The sequence below is a fragment of the Bicyclus anynana genome, chromosome 5 (assembly GCF_947172395.1).
Source record: "Bicyclus anynana chromosome 5, ilBicAnyn1.1, whole genome shotgun sequence".
In the NCBI taxonomy this organism is placed as follows: Eukaryota; Metazoa; Arthropoda; class Insecta; order Lepidoptera; family Nymphalidae; genus Bicyclus; species Bicyclus anynana.
Window position 1 is genome coordinate 9,385,199 of NC_069087.1, and position 14,653 is coordinate 9,399,851.

General features: G+C 35.8%; 2 protein-coding genes across 3 annotated transcripts in view; both read left to right on the plus strand.

The window, feature by feature from the left end:
- The window catches only part of LOC112053290 (protein sidekick), a 78,175-nt gene extending 70,657 nt beyond the window's left edge, over positions 1 to 7,518 (plus strand). For both annotated transcript variants that reach the window (XM_052881499.1, XM_052881498.1), the window contains 2 exons: positions 383 to 672; positions 2,143 to 7,518. In XM_052881499.1, the coding sequence (XP_052737459.1) occupies positions 383 to 672; positions 2,143 to 2,385 (533 nt within the window). In that variant the 3' untranslated portion in view covers positions 2,386 to 7,518. The remainder of the gene's footprint in view (positions 1 to 382; positions 673 to 2,142) is intronic.
- Positions 7,519 to 8,219: 701 nt separating this feature from the next.
- LOC128198126 (uncharacterized) lies at positions 8,220 to 13,031 on the plus strand. The gene is made up of 3 exons (XM_052881861.1): positions 8,220 to 8,441; positions 8,685 to 8,843; positions 9,132 to 13,031. The coding sequence occupies exons 1-3, from the start codon at positions 8,220 to 8,222 to the stop codon at positions 13,029 to 13,031; spliced, it is 4,281 nt and encodes a 1,426-aa protein (XP_052737821.1).
- The last annotated feature ends 1,622 nt before the right edge of the window (positions 13,032 to 14,653 follow it).

The window sequence follows — 14,653 nt, forward strand, 5'->3', positions numbered from 1 at the left end:
TAGGTACTTTACTTTATTTTTTATTTTTTTATATTAATTTGCTCTTTCTTCTTATAAATTTTTGCTTTCTTTATTTGCTTTCTTTATTTGTTTTATTTTTTGTGTTAATTTGTTTTATTTTTTGTGTTAATTGTAGTTTTTATTGTTTTATAGTGTTTTGTTTTTTCTACTTATATCCTAGAATTTCTGTGTCCACTGTACAAGCCAGTTATTGATGTTTATGTTTTAAATCTGTATTTCCTGTATTACCATTTTTTTTATTATTTTATGTAAATTATTTTGTGTGCATAAATGTTGTTGGCCTGTTTAAATAAATAAATAAATAAATAGACATATATTCCATATACAAATAAGTGAGTAACTATCCATTTCGTTGTCGCAGAAGAAGCGCAGAAGACGCTAGAAGAGTCACTAGCCGGCGAGACGGACGAGCGCGGCTCGCTGGCGCTGGATCTGTACCGCTCGCGCCAGAACTCCGTGGCGAGCGCGGGCGCGCTGGGCGGCACCCTCCGCCGCAAGCCCGCCCCCGCGCTCGCCAAGTCGCCCCCGCGCCCCTCGCCCGCCTCCGTCGCCTACCACAGCGACGAGGAGAGCCTCCGCGGCTACGACGAGAACCCCGACGACTCCTCCCTCACGGAGAAGCCCTCCGAGATGAGCTCCTCCGACTCGCAGGTGATCCCCATCAGAATTACAACCGTGTGACCACCTCGACACTCACTAAATGCGTGTTATTTCTTTCCATCAATACGGTCGATCGGATAACTTTGCTGTCGTCCACGGTAACTATGCTGATTTAGATATATCTATCGTATTTTATTTTTCACGCTTGCTGCCGTTAGCACAGTTGAACTGTAGATGTGTTGGCGTTTGCTCGTCGTTCCACCTCTGAATCGAGTGTATACGAAGTAATACAACTATTTCGCGACATAGGCGTAACAAAAAGCGCACAAATCCTTTAAATTTCACGTAGCACCTTCCACAAGTAGAGCAAACTTTTACTCAAAACTACCTTCATTCAAAAGGTTTCACATTTAACTTCATGAGCTAGGTCCAGAAGTTACGCTTATGTTCAAACAAAAGTGGGTGCCTCGGCGAGTGTTAACGCTCAATTATATAGTATATAACATAATAGTATGTATATTTTGCCTTATTTCACAAAAACTGATATTTGCTATTAGTCATTTACGTATATATTTTATCTTGATATTCGCAATGTAAATATTTTCGTTATATTATCGCTGAAGACATACTTAAATGATGCTATTTTCATATGATCCTAATTTCCTAAATAAACTATTGAAAATTGAACAATTAGTACCAGCCAGCCAAAGCTCATAGACTCCCAGTCCCAACAGTATTATAGTACATTTAAACAAAATAAATAGAAAATTTAAACGATTTGATTGGCTTGTAGTATTCATATATCCTATCGCTTTCATTATAATTATCTAAATAACATTTAAATAAACTATTAAAGGTCATATCGCTCCATTTTGAATTTTGAAATTTTCAATACAGGATGGGGCAGAGTAATGGTGTATTTTTTACACATTATCATGCATTTCACAAAGTCCCTTGATACAGAGTTTTATATTACAACTTTATCATGCTAACGATCCAGTATCGTAAATGATTTCGATAAATGAGCAAATATGCAGAATCCAGGATCTTGATTAATTAAGTAAAATTTATAATGCTCTAAAAACATTGCACTTAATTTTTAAGTGTAATATCATATTTAGAAAGCGTCAGAAATCTGATTATTATGGAAAATTATGTGACGTCACACGGGTCTCAGCTGAAAATCAGCGCCGTGTATTATGCTTGTATGTAGTGCACGGCATATGCTGAGCTGTACACCCTTTCTTTTTAAGGGTTACAGACAGACATGCTGTCATGATAGGGTATTTATTAACTGTCTGTAACTTTTAGATATGAATAAATTTATTTTCTTTCTTTCTTTATATTACATTATAACGTAATCAACTGATTTCTCCAATCAGCTAGCACTGTAAATGTGAAGTCATATTAAGGTACAAAACCTGTCTTACAGATTAAGAAACATACTTCGCTATTAGCTCCGCCCCATTCTGTAAAATTACAAGCAAAGTGTATAAAGGTCGTATTTTTGTCTGTCAATAGAATTCTGAGAGCGAGAACGAGAGCGTACGCTCCGAGCCGCACTCGTTCGTGAACCACTACGCGAACGTGAACGACACGCTGCGCCAGTCGTGGAAGAGGCAGCGGCCGGTGCGCAACTACTCGAGCTACACCGACTCGGAGCCCGAGGGCAGCGCCGTCGTGAGCCTCAACGGCGGCCAGATCGTGATGAACAACATGGCGCGCTCGCGGGCGCCGCTGCCCGGCTTCTCGTCCTTCGTATGACACGGGCCGCCCGACGCGCCGCCCGCGCGCGCCTGCCACATGTAGAGACCGATCCGAATGTGCGTGACGTAGTACTAGATGTAGTAGACTAAGAGCCAGAGACTGCCAGATATTCGTTATTTCATAAAAGTATGAAAGTTTGTCAGCTCATGCTCCTATCATAGCTAAGTATGGGAGCCAATGTTCATGTCCATGGAATAAGGGTCCGAAATATATCGACATCAGTTAATTAAAGTTAATTTCTTAAATAAATATAATAATAAAGAAATAAAAGATTTCTTAAAAAAACTTAATTTTTTTAAAAAAAAAATTCCAAACAGCAAAAACGCTGTCGCAAAAACGTCACTAATTCACTTGATGTACTAAACGTCAAACTAATTGTTAAGTTATATTTTTGTCAAACGCTCCGTTAGTAAGGGATTTATTATAGGGACGTCATGAAACAGTTGAAATATAGACTGTCATGGCCGACAGGCGTTTTGGCTCGTATTATCTAAAACATATTTATAAACTAAAACTTTCATATAATCACGTCTTAAAAAAATAAAAATTTATTCTAGTAGAAAGATAATGAACAATTTAAGACCATTAAAAAAAGTGTCAACTAGCCTATTATGTGGTTTGGCTTTTGGTTACTGTAAGAGGTAGCTGATTTCAAGATTCTAGAGTCCAGATTTAAGTAATAATATTATGATATTATTAATTACATGAATTAGCTTTATTATGTATTAACATTTTACTGAGTTTGAGCATGACCAGACAAACTTTCAGCTTTTATAAAATGACATATGCCTGGTTGTTGCTGGCTCTCCGTTTATAATGCTAGCCATACACGAAAAAATGTACTTGCGCAAGTTTAAACTTCCACAAGTATAATATTGTAACGCAAATAACTACCAATATTAATGAAACGTTTGCGATCATTAGGCTGTCAGCTATTAGCACGGATTGTGTATAGAATCTTAGTGTTCGGTTCGCATTTTGTGCGTCCACAGTATTCGCGTTACATTACACGTTACGCACGTCTGGAGCCGGCCTAACGCACTGCCAACCCATTCCCAATGCATTCGTTTGTAGCACATTTCGTATGTACATATCAAATTTTATTGTTGAATTTCATATTTTTAAGTCTTACTAAGTATAAGAATATTATTGAATACGACTTAATTATTTATAGACATGACAGGAAGTTGGGATCAATCTAGATATCTCAAATCATATTCATAAATCTCATTGACACACAATCGCTTTTGAGGTATCAGCATAAACGCAAATACTCTCAAGGGTGTAAGAGAAAGCGTTTTAAGAAATGTTATTTGTGTATATGTATATAATTATTGTTTATACACCATAAGAATGAGTTCCAAACACATTAACAACTATGGTGTTATAGATAGAGTACTTAAATTAACTTGTCTGATGACAATAAGCCTACCAATCGGTATATACATTCAATACAATTTTGATTGAATCAAAATGATTTTAATTAAATTATATTATTATAATAAAAATAATAGAAAAATTAATAGACAAATTGAACCCTACTTCCGCTTAAGCATTATATTATTGTAAGAGGCAGCTTCGTGACAAAACACCATCGCGTAAATTAATTTCAATATTTTATGTGCGACAAAAATATTTAATATTGTTTTTCGCTAAAATATAGTTATTAAAATAAATAAATTATGCGGTGATGTGTTTGTTAATTCTTGTTCACAATATGAAGCTGCTAATTTAGTTTTATTGACACATGTTATTAAAGTTTTTAGGTCAATTATTATTAATAGTAAATATTATGAGATGTAGATATATGTATCTAACGTTTAATGCAGCTGTAAAGAAATATGGATCTCTTTAGATCAATGTAATTTTAGATTTTTTTAATTCTTCCTATGACGCAGTTTAAGACATTATGTATAAATTAATAATAAATATCACGTGTGCTGCTACCTATATAAAAATATACTTCACGCCTACACTTCTGGCACGTGCCATTTTTTTAAAAGTAAATAAACATCCCATCGCATTAAATTTTTTTTTATGGTTAGTATGCCAGAAGCATAGGCATGCGGTATAAATGATTAATATAATCAATTTTAGCTTTGACTTGACGTTTTTAACTTAATCGTGAATACTACACACTTCTGACCTTTATACAGTATTAACATTAATTATATTTATCATTCCACTTTGATATAGTAATATTAATGTAAGAATAATAATAATAATAATGTATTTATAATCCCTAAATCTTTCATTGCTTTTGTATTATTTAAGTGTTAGTCCATTTGATATGGACTGTTCCTGGTTATAGAATTATTTTTAAATGTTTTAATGCCAACCAGAACGAAAAGTAGAAGTGAACTTCTGTGGACACATTGATCATGTTTCGTAAGGAACTCGCGTGAGCATTTTGTTAAGATACATACTCGTATACTTATGAAATTTTCACTTTTTTACTGTATTTTTTTATATACATATTTATGTAAATTATTAGATCAAACATTTAATTATCCACAAAGTATTTTTTTTAGAAATCAGTTTTCAATTTAGTATTATTTACGATCAAGTACTGTTTTGTCATTAAAAGTATTTTATATTCTATTTAAAAAAATAGAATACCAAACGTGCTAAGGAACTCATTGACAAAAATAATTCAGCAGTTCTGGTCAGAAAATAGGACATTCATTATAAAATTGTCACTAATAATAATAATTATAGTAACAAAAAATAAATTATAATTATGACTTTATTATAATATGTATTTTCACAAATCTGTCTTTATCTATATTGTATATGTATTTTGGAATGAGATGACAGAACTAATATAATATTAATGTTAAAATTATGTTTATATATGAATATTAGCTGTATCTATCGTATTTTTGTGCCTCTATAAATATGTTATATGGCGTTTGCAGTTATACATGATCATTTACAGCCACATCTCGACACACCTTGCATTGTGTATTATTGAACGCAATAATTCATTTTTAGTGTGATATTATCTCTTTCGCTTTACTGACAGATACTACGCAAGCACAGTGCCAGTTAATAATACTGTAAACAATGATGGTAGAAGAAATAACATGAATAGTTTAAAAAACTAAAAAACACGCTTGATACCCATATTATAGGGATGCATTTCAAATAGCCTGTCCGCCATATTGGATTTAAGTCATGTAACTATTTTTTCCGTATTCCTGACGGCAAACTCTTTCATTTGATATCCATATCATGGGGGTGGATTTCAAACAGCCAGTCCGCCATCTTGGGGAGGCCGCTAATATAAGCGTGTTGAAAAGAGGTATCGTTTTCTTCTAACATCATTGACTGTAAATGATCACCCTAACTATAAGCATAAGAATTAAATACCCTTATCTTTGCCCTCGTCTGCTATTCATTTGGGATAAAAAGTATTAAGTTGCCTTTGATATAGTTCATACTTTCCTAGATTTTGTGTGAAAAATGTCTGGCTGCAATATAACTAGGCAACCTATTTGCAATGTAATTATAAGAACCTTTCAGAGATTCTCATTTTCCTTTAGGCCTGAGATAGGCCTCCATCAAGTTTTTCGACAGTTCACGATCCCATACAGATTTTGCCCAAGTACTCCCTGTCCCTGTTATCAGTCTTATTTCGTCCGCCCATCTCTGTTTCGGCCTTCCTCTTCGCTTTTGCATATATATGTGACTTGTATACCATAGTCCGTTTTCTCCATTTTTCTGTACCTCTTGATTGTGTGGCCTGCCCACTTCCATTTTCAATGTATCACTGTGAATCTTTTATTTCTTATCATTAATAAATAACAGATGAGGGTGTATTTTTCTAATGCCGGATCATAGACCAAATATAATAGTTGTAATGCGATACAAAACGGTAGTAAATAAGGGTGTCGTTCTTAGAATAACCATGTGTACTGTGACTGCCACTACCTTGATATTTGATATTTTGTTCAATGCATACTCATTTATGAATTTTTTTGGACGTATCCATACACTGATAGCGTTGACGCTTGTATGGTGGGTAGGAAGCATTTAAAACAGATATTAATTCCTACAAGTGCAGAAATGGAACGATTCATATCTGCCAATATCATTTTACTATTACTACTCCGTATTATCTCATTAAGTGTAATCCAAATTTCTTTGCTAGGTCAATATTTTATCGAAACTAATCCCGATCGTATTTATTTTCTAATTTATTATAACCACCGTATTATAGATCGTGAATATTAAGGACTGTCATGTCTCCACCACATGTGTTCCACATTCCACGTGTTGCCCGTAGGCCTACCAATAATCATCATAAGGGCATATGGAAATGTTTTATTTTACTATAGCCTAGCCTTTTAACTAACATTTTTCTTCATTTACAAGTCGTTCATAAGCAAATGTTTATTTTCCTAATCTCGTTTTGTCAGATTTACTTAAAGCTTCCGATCGGTCTGTTATCTTTTTTTTTTGATTAAAGTATATTAAAAACAATTTTCATTTTTACAAAACCTATTCAAAGTTTGTCACATTAAAGTAGAATAAAATATTGTTAGTAGGCTTACAGGCTACATATAAGTTTTGCGCCTTTCTATCATTAAAAATATTAATAGAAATTGTCGCTTTTAAAATTATTTTGTTTTAATTATAATTTTTATGTAGGTACTACTACTACTTATAGGAACTTACACCTGACTGATAGTTTTAGATTAAGTCTCCTCTTGATTGGTGTAAATAATTAAAATATTGTTAATATACTCGTAACTAGTAAATTCATAAAACGCATGCATTAGACATGCTTATCAGGCACAATTCTTAAAAATCTGTGATCTATATTGTTTTTTTTTTCAATAACTTTAATAATAATAATATTAGACTTAAGGATTTAATTTTCAGTGAAAATGTTTTTATAATTTTTTAATCAGTGCACCAATTTTGTTTATTCATAAATCCGAGACCAGAAATAACTTATAGTTTTAAGACCATCTTAACAAAAGCCCTATTTTTTTTCTAATTTTTACATTATACTGGTGCCATTGAACTAGCTACTTAATTTTTATAACCTTGTGTAATATTTTTAATTATACAATATTTTTAAATACAAAGACTAAGTAAGTGACGAATAAATTATAACATTGATTTGTTTGTTTTATTTATGTTAATTCAGTACAGCGCGTGAACGAACTTACAATATTGTACCTACATTAATCTGAAGTTAGTTGGCATTAAACATCTAAACAATCGACACGTATTTTATTCCAAAAGAACCGTACCAGCAAAAGTGAACCGTAATACCGTAACATATGGTCGAAATCGAGCCGGATCGCGCCGACTAGCAAAAAGTGAAAGGAACGAAGCGCGATCGCTGGATGAAGTAAACAAGTGCATCGAGTGACGAACGTTTTTTACGCATACTATATACAATTTACGATTTATAACTTTGCATTTACGCATTTTGGAAGTTATTATATACTTATATTGTGACAAGTGAATTCAAGAGGCCTCCTACGCAAGATCAAACGCACCTTTTAGCTGTATTGGAAGATACCGCCACATTATTTCGTAAAACCCAAGTGAATTTAAAAAAATGTCCCAAGTCTCGACTAACCAAAGGTTACATTGAAGCGCGCATACAAATAATTGAAGATTATTGGACGACGTTTAAGAGCGCGCATCACGACTTAGCTAAAATTACTCCAAAGGAACAAAAGGGATCCTTGCCGTATTTTTTAAATGAAGAATTCTTTATTTATGAAGACCTTTACAACATTCTGCAGGGTGACTTAAGGGACATGTTATCAACATTAAATGAAATCGAGAATGAATCAAGGGCGTCAAATATGTCAACGTCGACGGGCAATATAGGTGGCGGCAAGCAAAATGTACATCTACCGAAAATCTCATTACCTGTCTTCGGGGGCAATTATGAAGAATTCCCGTCTTATAAGGATTTGTTTTTGTCGTTGGTGCATCATAACGACTCCCTCAGTGATGTGCAAAAACTTCACTATTTAAAAACAACCGTCACTGGGGAAGCTGCAATGCTACTAAAAAACATCCAGGTGACTCAATCAAATTATCCAATTGCATGGGAGTCATTGCAAAGCCGATATGGCAATAGACGCCTTATCGTTAACGCTTTATTAAAAAGGCTTTTTGCGCAAAGAAAACCCAATACAAACATACAGTCCGCTCAGAATATAAAATATTTACTTGATACAACCAATGAAGTAGTAAAAGGATTAAATAATCAAAATATAACAACCGACTCCTGGGATCCAGTAATCATATTTCTGGTTGTTCAGAAATTGGACCCGGAGACGCACAAGCAGTGGGAAGACTTCGCGCACAAAGATAATATAGACGAGTTACCTACATGGAAAGATTTGGAAAAATTTTTACAAAATAAATTTAGAACATTGGAATTAGTAGCGCCAACAACAAGCAAGGTCACAAAAGAAAAGGTATTTACCATAACTAGTACCTGTAAACCAAGAACATGCGTACGGTGTAAGAACGACCACACATTAAGCCATTGTCCGGAATTTGCAAAGCTTACACCGGTGGACAGAGGTAATTACGTAAAGGACAACAAAATATGTTTTAATTGCCTTTCCCCTGGGCACAGTGCTCTTGGGTGTAGGGTTCCCCAAAGTTGCAGGCGGTGCCACAAGCGGCATCATACCCTCATCCATCAGCCAAAATCACCAGTTATATCGGAGTCCTCACAAACGACAATAACTGATACCCAGGTGCAAGTGAACACCAAGGTAACTGATAACAGAGAGCACGCAAGTACTGCTTTGCTAGCTACAGCGACAGTTAAAATCATGGACGACAATGGCCATTATACAATCGTAAGAGCACTCGTAGATACAGGTTCTCAAGCAAGTTTTGTGAGTGAACGAGCCATCCAATTGCTGAAATTAAAAAGAACAAAAGTTAATGGAACTATAACAGGTATTGGCTCAACACACACAAATGTGAAACAAAGTACACAAGTAAACGTCTTATCCACACATGATGAAGGATTTAAAATTAACATTAAGACGTATATAATACCCACTCATCTCATCACAAGGTTGCCAACTAAGACAATAACGAACAACACCTGGCCGCACATACAAGGTCTCGTCCTGGCAGACCCAAGTTTTACACAACCGGGACGAGTAGACATGTTGCTAGGTGTCGATGTGTGTGCCCAAATTATGAAGAGTGAAATAATCAAGGGTCCCCCAGGTACTCCATGCGCTCAAAATACCAGCCTGGGTTGGATTCTATTTGGGACAGTACACGACAAGATACAAGAAGATGAGATTATAAGCATGCACCTGAATCTGGATCTGGATGATATGCTAAAGAACATGTGGGAACAAGAAAGAAATGAAACAAGATTACCCACGCCTGAAGAAAGAAAATGTGAAGAAATATATAACACTACAACCACCAGAACAGAAGAAGGAAGATATATCGTAAAACTGCCAACAAAAACAGAAAAACTAAAATGTGTCGAAGGAAACACAAGAGATATAGCTCTGAAAAGATTATATCAATTAGAAAAACGCTTAGAGAAAGATGAGAAATTGAAGAAAGAATACATAGAAATAATGGAAGAATACAAAACTTTGAATCATATGGAAGAGGTACCAAAGGAAGAAATGAAAGTTCCTGCTGTGTACCTACCTCACCACGCTGTTATTAAATATGAAAAAGAAACGAGCAAAGTGAGGCCAGTATTCAACGCATCGCAAAAGGGATCTAACAAAGTGTCTCTAAATGACGAATTACTTGTAGGCCCTCAACTACAAGATGACATGAGGAGCTTAATTTTGAGATGGCGTATGAAAAGAGTATGTTTTGTGGCTGATATACAAAAAATGTACCGCCAGATTCTGGTAACCAAAGAAGACAGCAATCTACAAAGAATTCTATGGCGTAGTAACCAAGACGAACCTGTAAAAGATTATAGACTAGGAAGAGTCACGTTTGGGACAGCTTCGGCACCATATCTAGCCGTCCGCACGCTACATCAGGTTGCCACAGATGAAGGCTATGAACATACCGATGCAGCACAAGTTATAAAACAAGACTTTTACATGGATGACTTAATGTCTGGGAAGGATAACTTACAAGAAGCCATCAAAATTGCAAAGGATATAGATTCCATATTGCGAAGAGGAGGATTTATTATACAAAAATGGTGTTCGAATAATGCAGAATTCCTGAAACAATTTGAGCTAAGCCAAAGAAGCACTAAAGTAAATCTAGAAATACACATAGATGGTAGTATAAGAGCTTTAGGATTGAATTGGAATATTGGAACGGACAAATTCCAATACAACCTGAACTTACCTGCGTTAACTGATCGCATAACGAAAAGAACAATCCTGTCTGATATTCAAAGGTTGTTTGATCCACTGGGCTGGTTAGCACCATCAATTTTACCGGCGAAGCTGCTTATACAAAAATTGTGGTTGCAAGGTATGGCCTGGGATGAGAATGTTACTGAAGAAATAGCTCAGGAATGGATGGATTTAAGAAACAGTTTTCTCAACTTACCAGGTATAGAAATAGACAGATGGCTTCAAACATCTGAATCCTTAATGAAAAATGTCTCAGTTCATGGTTTTTGTGATGCATCCAATCGAGCCTATGGTGCAGTAGCCTACATGAGAGTAATCACCGTAGAAGGAAAAGTAACAATTACAATCATAGCAGCTAAATCAAGAGTAGCATCAACAAAAGCTAAATCCTTACCTCGTCTTGAACTGAATGGTGCTGTCCTGCTTGCTGGTCTTTTAAAGCAAATAAAAGAAGCCATGAAAATACCAACCTCTCAGATATATGCATGGACAGATTCCACTATAGTACTGTCCTGGCTTTTTGGAGATCCTGCAAGATGGAACATTTATGTAAGAAATCGAGTAGTTGAGATTCTAGAAGACATTGGGAATCACAATTGGTATCACGTACAATCTCAAGACAACCCTGCTGATTTAGCCTCAAGAGGTATGCCCTTGACAAGCCTGAAAGAAAATAAACTGTGGTGGAATGGCCCTGAATGGTTACATAATAAAGAGATCGAATACAGTAGGCCAAAGAACATAAGTACAAACCTGGAAAGGAAAGAAGTTATAGAAGTCAACTCGAAAATTGAAAATGGAAAAGCAAGTTTAATAAGCAAAATTGAAAATTGTGATGATTTGACAGAGCTACTAAAGGTTATTACATACAGTAAAAGGTTTTTAAAGGGAAAGAAATTACAGGATAAGGATACAGTAATTACTACAAGCGAATTAAATGATGCTTTAAAAACATGCATTAAGCTAACACAGCAACAAAGCTTTAAGGAAGATATTCACAATATTAAAACTAAAGGAGAAGTACAAGCTAAAAGCAGTTTAAAAAGTTTAAATCCTTACCTTGACGGTGATGATGTCCTCAGGGTGGGCGGTAGACTGCGGCACGCTTCTGTGAATGAAGATACGAGAAATCCTGTAATATTAAGTCATGATACTTACCTAGCCAAGCTCCTTGTCGATGATGCACATTTGAAAACGCTGCATGGTGGACCACAACAGATGTTGGGATACTTACGGCTGAAGTACTGGATCCTGAAATCAAAAAATTTAGTCAAATTAAAATTTAGAAAATGTTTGATATGTGCTAAGCAAAAGGCTGCAGTGAAGTCACAGCTTATGGGAGACTTACCTCGTGAAAGAGTAACTCCAACCAGACCATTTTTGAACAGTTCGACGGATTTCGCTGGCCCCTATCAAGTCCTCTCTTCTAAAGGCAGAGGAATGAGAACGACGAAAGCGTACGTCTGCATCTTCGTATGTATGTCTACCAAGGCCATTCATCTTGAACTCGTAGGTGATATGACGTCAGAGTCATTTATAGGAGCAATGAAAAGATTTACGGCACGTCGCGGAAAATGCGCTCATATGTGGAGTGATCAGGGCCGGACGTTTATTGGAGCTAATAAGGAACTTGCAGCCGCTTGGGCAGAAGCAAAGTTGGAATTTGATGGTCAGATAGCAGAATCTCTTGCCCTCGATGGCACTCAATGGCACTTTATACCAGCATACAGCCCTCACATGGGAGGATTATGGGAGGCTGGTGTTAAATCCATGAAATACCACCTGAAAAGGATAATGCAATCCAACTTAACCTATGAAGAAATGTCCACCCTGCTCTGCCAAATTGAAGCATGTCTGAACTCGCGGCCTCTGTGCCCAATAGAGGACGATGATGACGCACCTCCACTCACGCCAGCTCACTTCTTAGTTGGTGAGTCACTTAATACCATCCCAAGTCCTAATCTGGAAAATATTTCGATGACTTACCTATCGAGATGGCAGCGCCTACAAAAATTATTGCAAGACTTTTGGCACCGATGGCAATCTGAATATCTTAATAGACTTCAACAACGTCATAAATGGTGTAAAAGGACAAGAGAGTTAGATATCGGTCAGATCGTCACTATCAAGAGTGACAACCTGCCACCAGGCAAATGGATGCTAGGTCGCATAACTGGGAAGCACCCCGGCAATGATGGAGTCACTCGAGTATACAGCGTCAAAAGTGGTGACAATATCACTAAACGTTCTTCCAATAAATTATGTCTTTTGCCCATAGATATTGATTAATATACTTAATTGATATAATGTATTTAATTTAATTGTAATATTTATTTAATTTCTGCTAAAAATCAAATTATTGCAAGTAACTGATTTTGAAGTAATTTTTTAATGTTATTTAAGTGATAATAATTCAAGTATAAATATTTAATTACAAGAACTTATGTATTAAGAGTAAGCCTATTATGGATGAGATATAATATTTATGTAGTTACCAGCATTTGAGTCTGAAGTTTACTTACAATTTAAATGTATTTTTTTCGTGATGGCATGTATAAATCTAATGATGTTTAACTGCGGTATAATGATTAAGTTTATGTATTTAGTAAAAGCCCTTTACAGTCCTTTTGGCGGGCGGCATGTTAATTCAGTACAGCGCGTGAACGAACTTACAATATTGTACCTACATTAATCTGAAGTTAGTTGGCATTAAACATCTAAACAATCGACACGTATTTTATTCCAAAAGAACCGTACCAGCAAAAGTGAACCGTAATACCGTAACAATTTAGAATACTTTAAGTGAGTTTTACTTTAAGTAGAATACTTTACAAGTGCTTTTTTGGCAAACTTTTTTCAGCAGTCTCACAAAATTAAACAGCGTTTACTCGGTACAACATGCAAGTAGGTAGTTGATCTTGGTGCCGTAGTTTCATCGAATGTGATTGGTTTTCCTACGAATAGCATAAAAGTCTTATAACTGACCCTTGGAACTCCAACGGTCGCCCCATTGGCACTTGATATAACATATTATAGTAGACTTCTGCCTCCGATTTCGGAGGGTGTGGGTTCGAATCCGGTCTGGGGCATGCACCTCCCAACTTTTTAGTTGTGTGCATTATAAGAAATTAAATATCGTGTCTCAAACGGTGAAGGAAAATCATGAGAAAACCTACATACCAGAGAATTTTCTTTATTCTCTGCGTGTGTAAAGTCTGCCAATCCGCATTTGGCATTGGGCCAGCGTTGTGGACTATGGGCCTAAGCCCCCTCATTCTGAGAGGAGACTCCGATCTCAGCAGTGGCCCAAATATGGGTTGATAATTATAATCACTACGCGCTGCGTTCATTTTTGGGACGTTAAAACCTTGTTTGTAGAGCGTTCAAAGAGCAACAAAAAGTATTGAATCAAAATTTTCATATCTCAATGGAGCGTGAGTGGTAGCAAGTTATTTTAATAAATATAAACTAATTTACACTTCCCTTATATACCTAGTTTCACGATGTTCTGCTATGATGATTTACGAGCCCGTTCACACATGGTCTGCGTTTTATAGGATGAGTCAGTTGCGAGGATACTACTCAAAATTCCTCTTCACCCCCGCAGTTTCTATCCGGTCAAATTGTACGGAAACTTGACGGATACGTATTCCGTTCATCCAGTATTCGATGAACAAACGGAATGTCATAATTTACCGAACCTGAATACTATACCATATGTGAAGTTGCTCACACATATGTGAGGTTGCAAATTAATAAAACATTCTGCAAAAAATACTCCAAAACCAAGGATAATAGCTTAAAAAACTAAAAAACACGCTTTTAGCACGCAATAAAAATTACAAATGGAGGATTTTTTTCGTATTCCTGATTGCAAACCCATTAATTTGATACCGGTATCTTCCGAGGTG

Bases quoted from the DNA above. Each gene is read 5' to 3' on its own strand.
- LOC128198126 (XM_052881861.1), top strand. From the start codon at position 8,220: ATGTCAACGTCGACGGGCAATATAGGTGGCGGCAAGCAAAATGTACAT. The intron at 8,442-8,684 runs GTGACTCAATCA...CTGGTTGTTCAG, and splicing joins TGCTACTAAAAAACATCCAG to AAATTGGACCCGGAGACGCA. The intron at 8,844-9,131 runs GTATTTACCATA...ACTGATACCCAG, and splicing joins GCAAGGTCACAAAAGAAAAG to GTGCAAGTGAACACCAAGGT.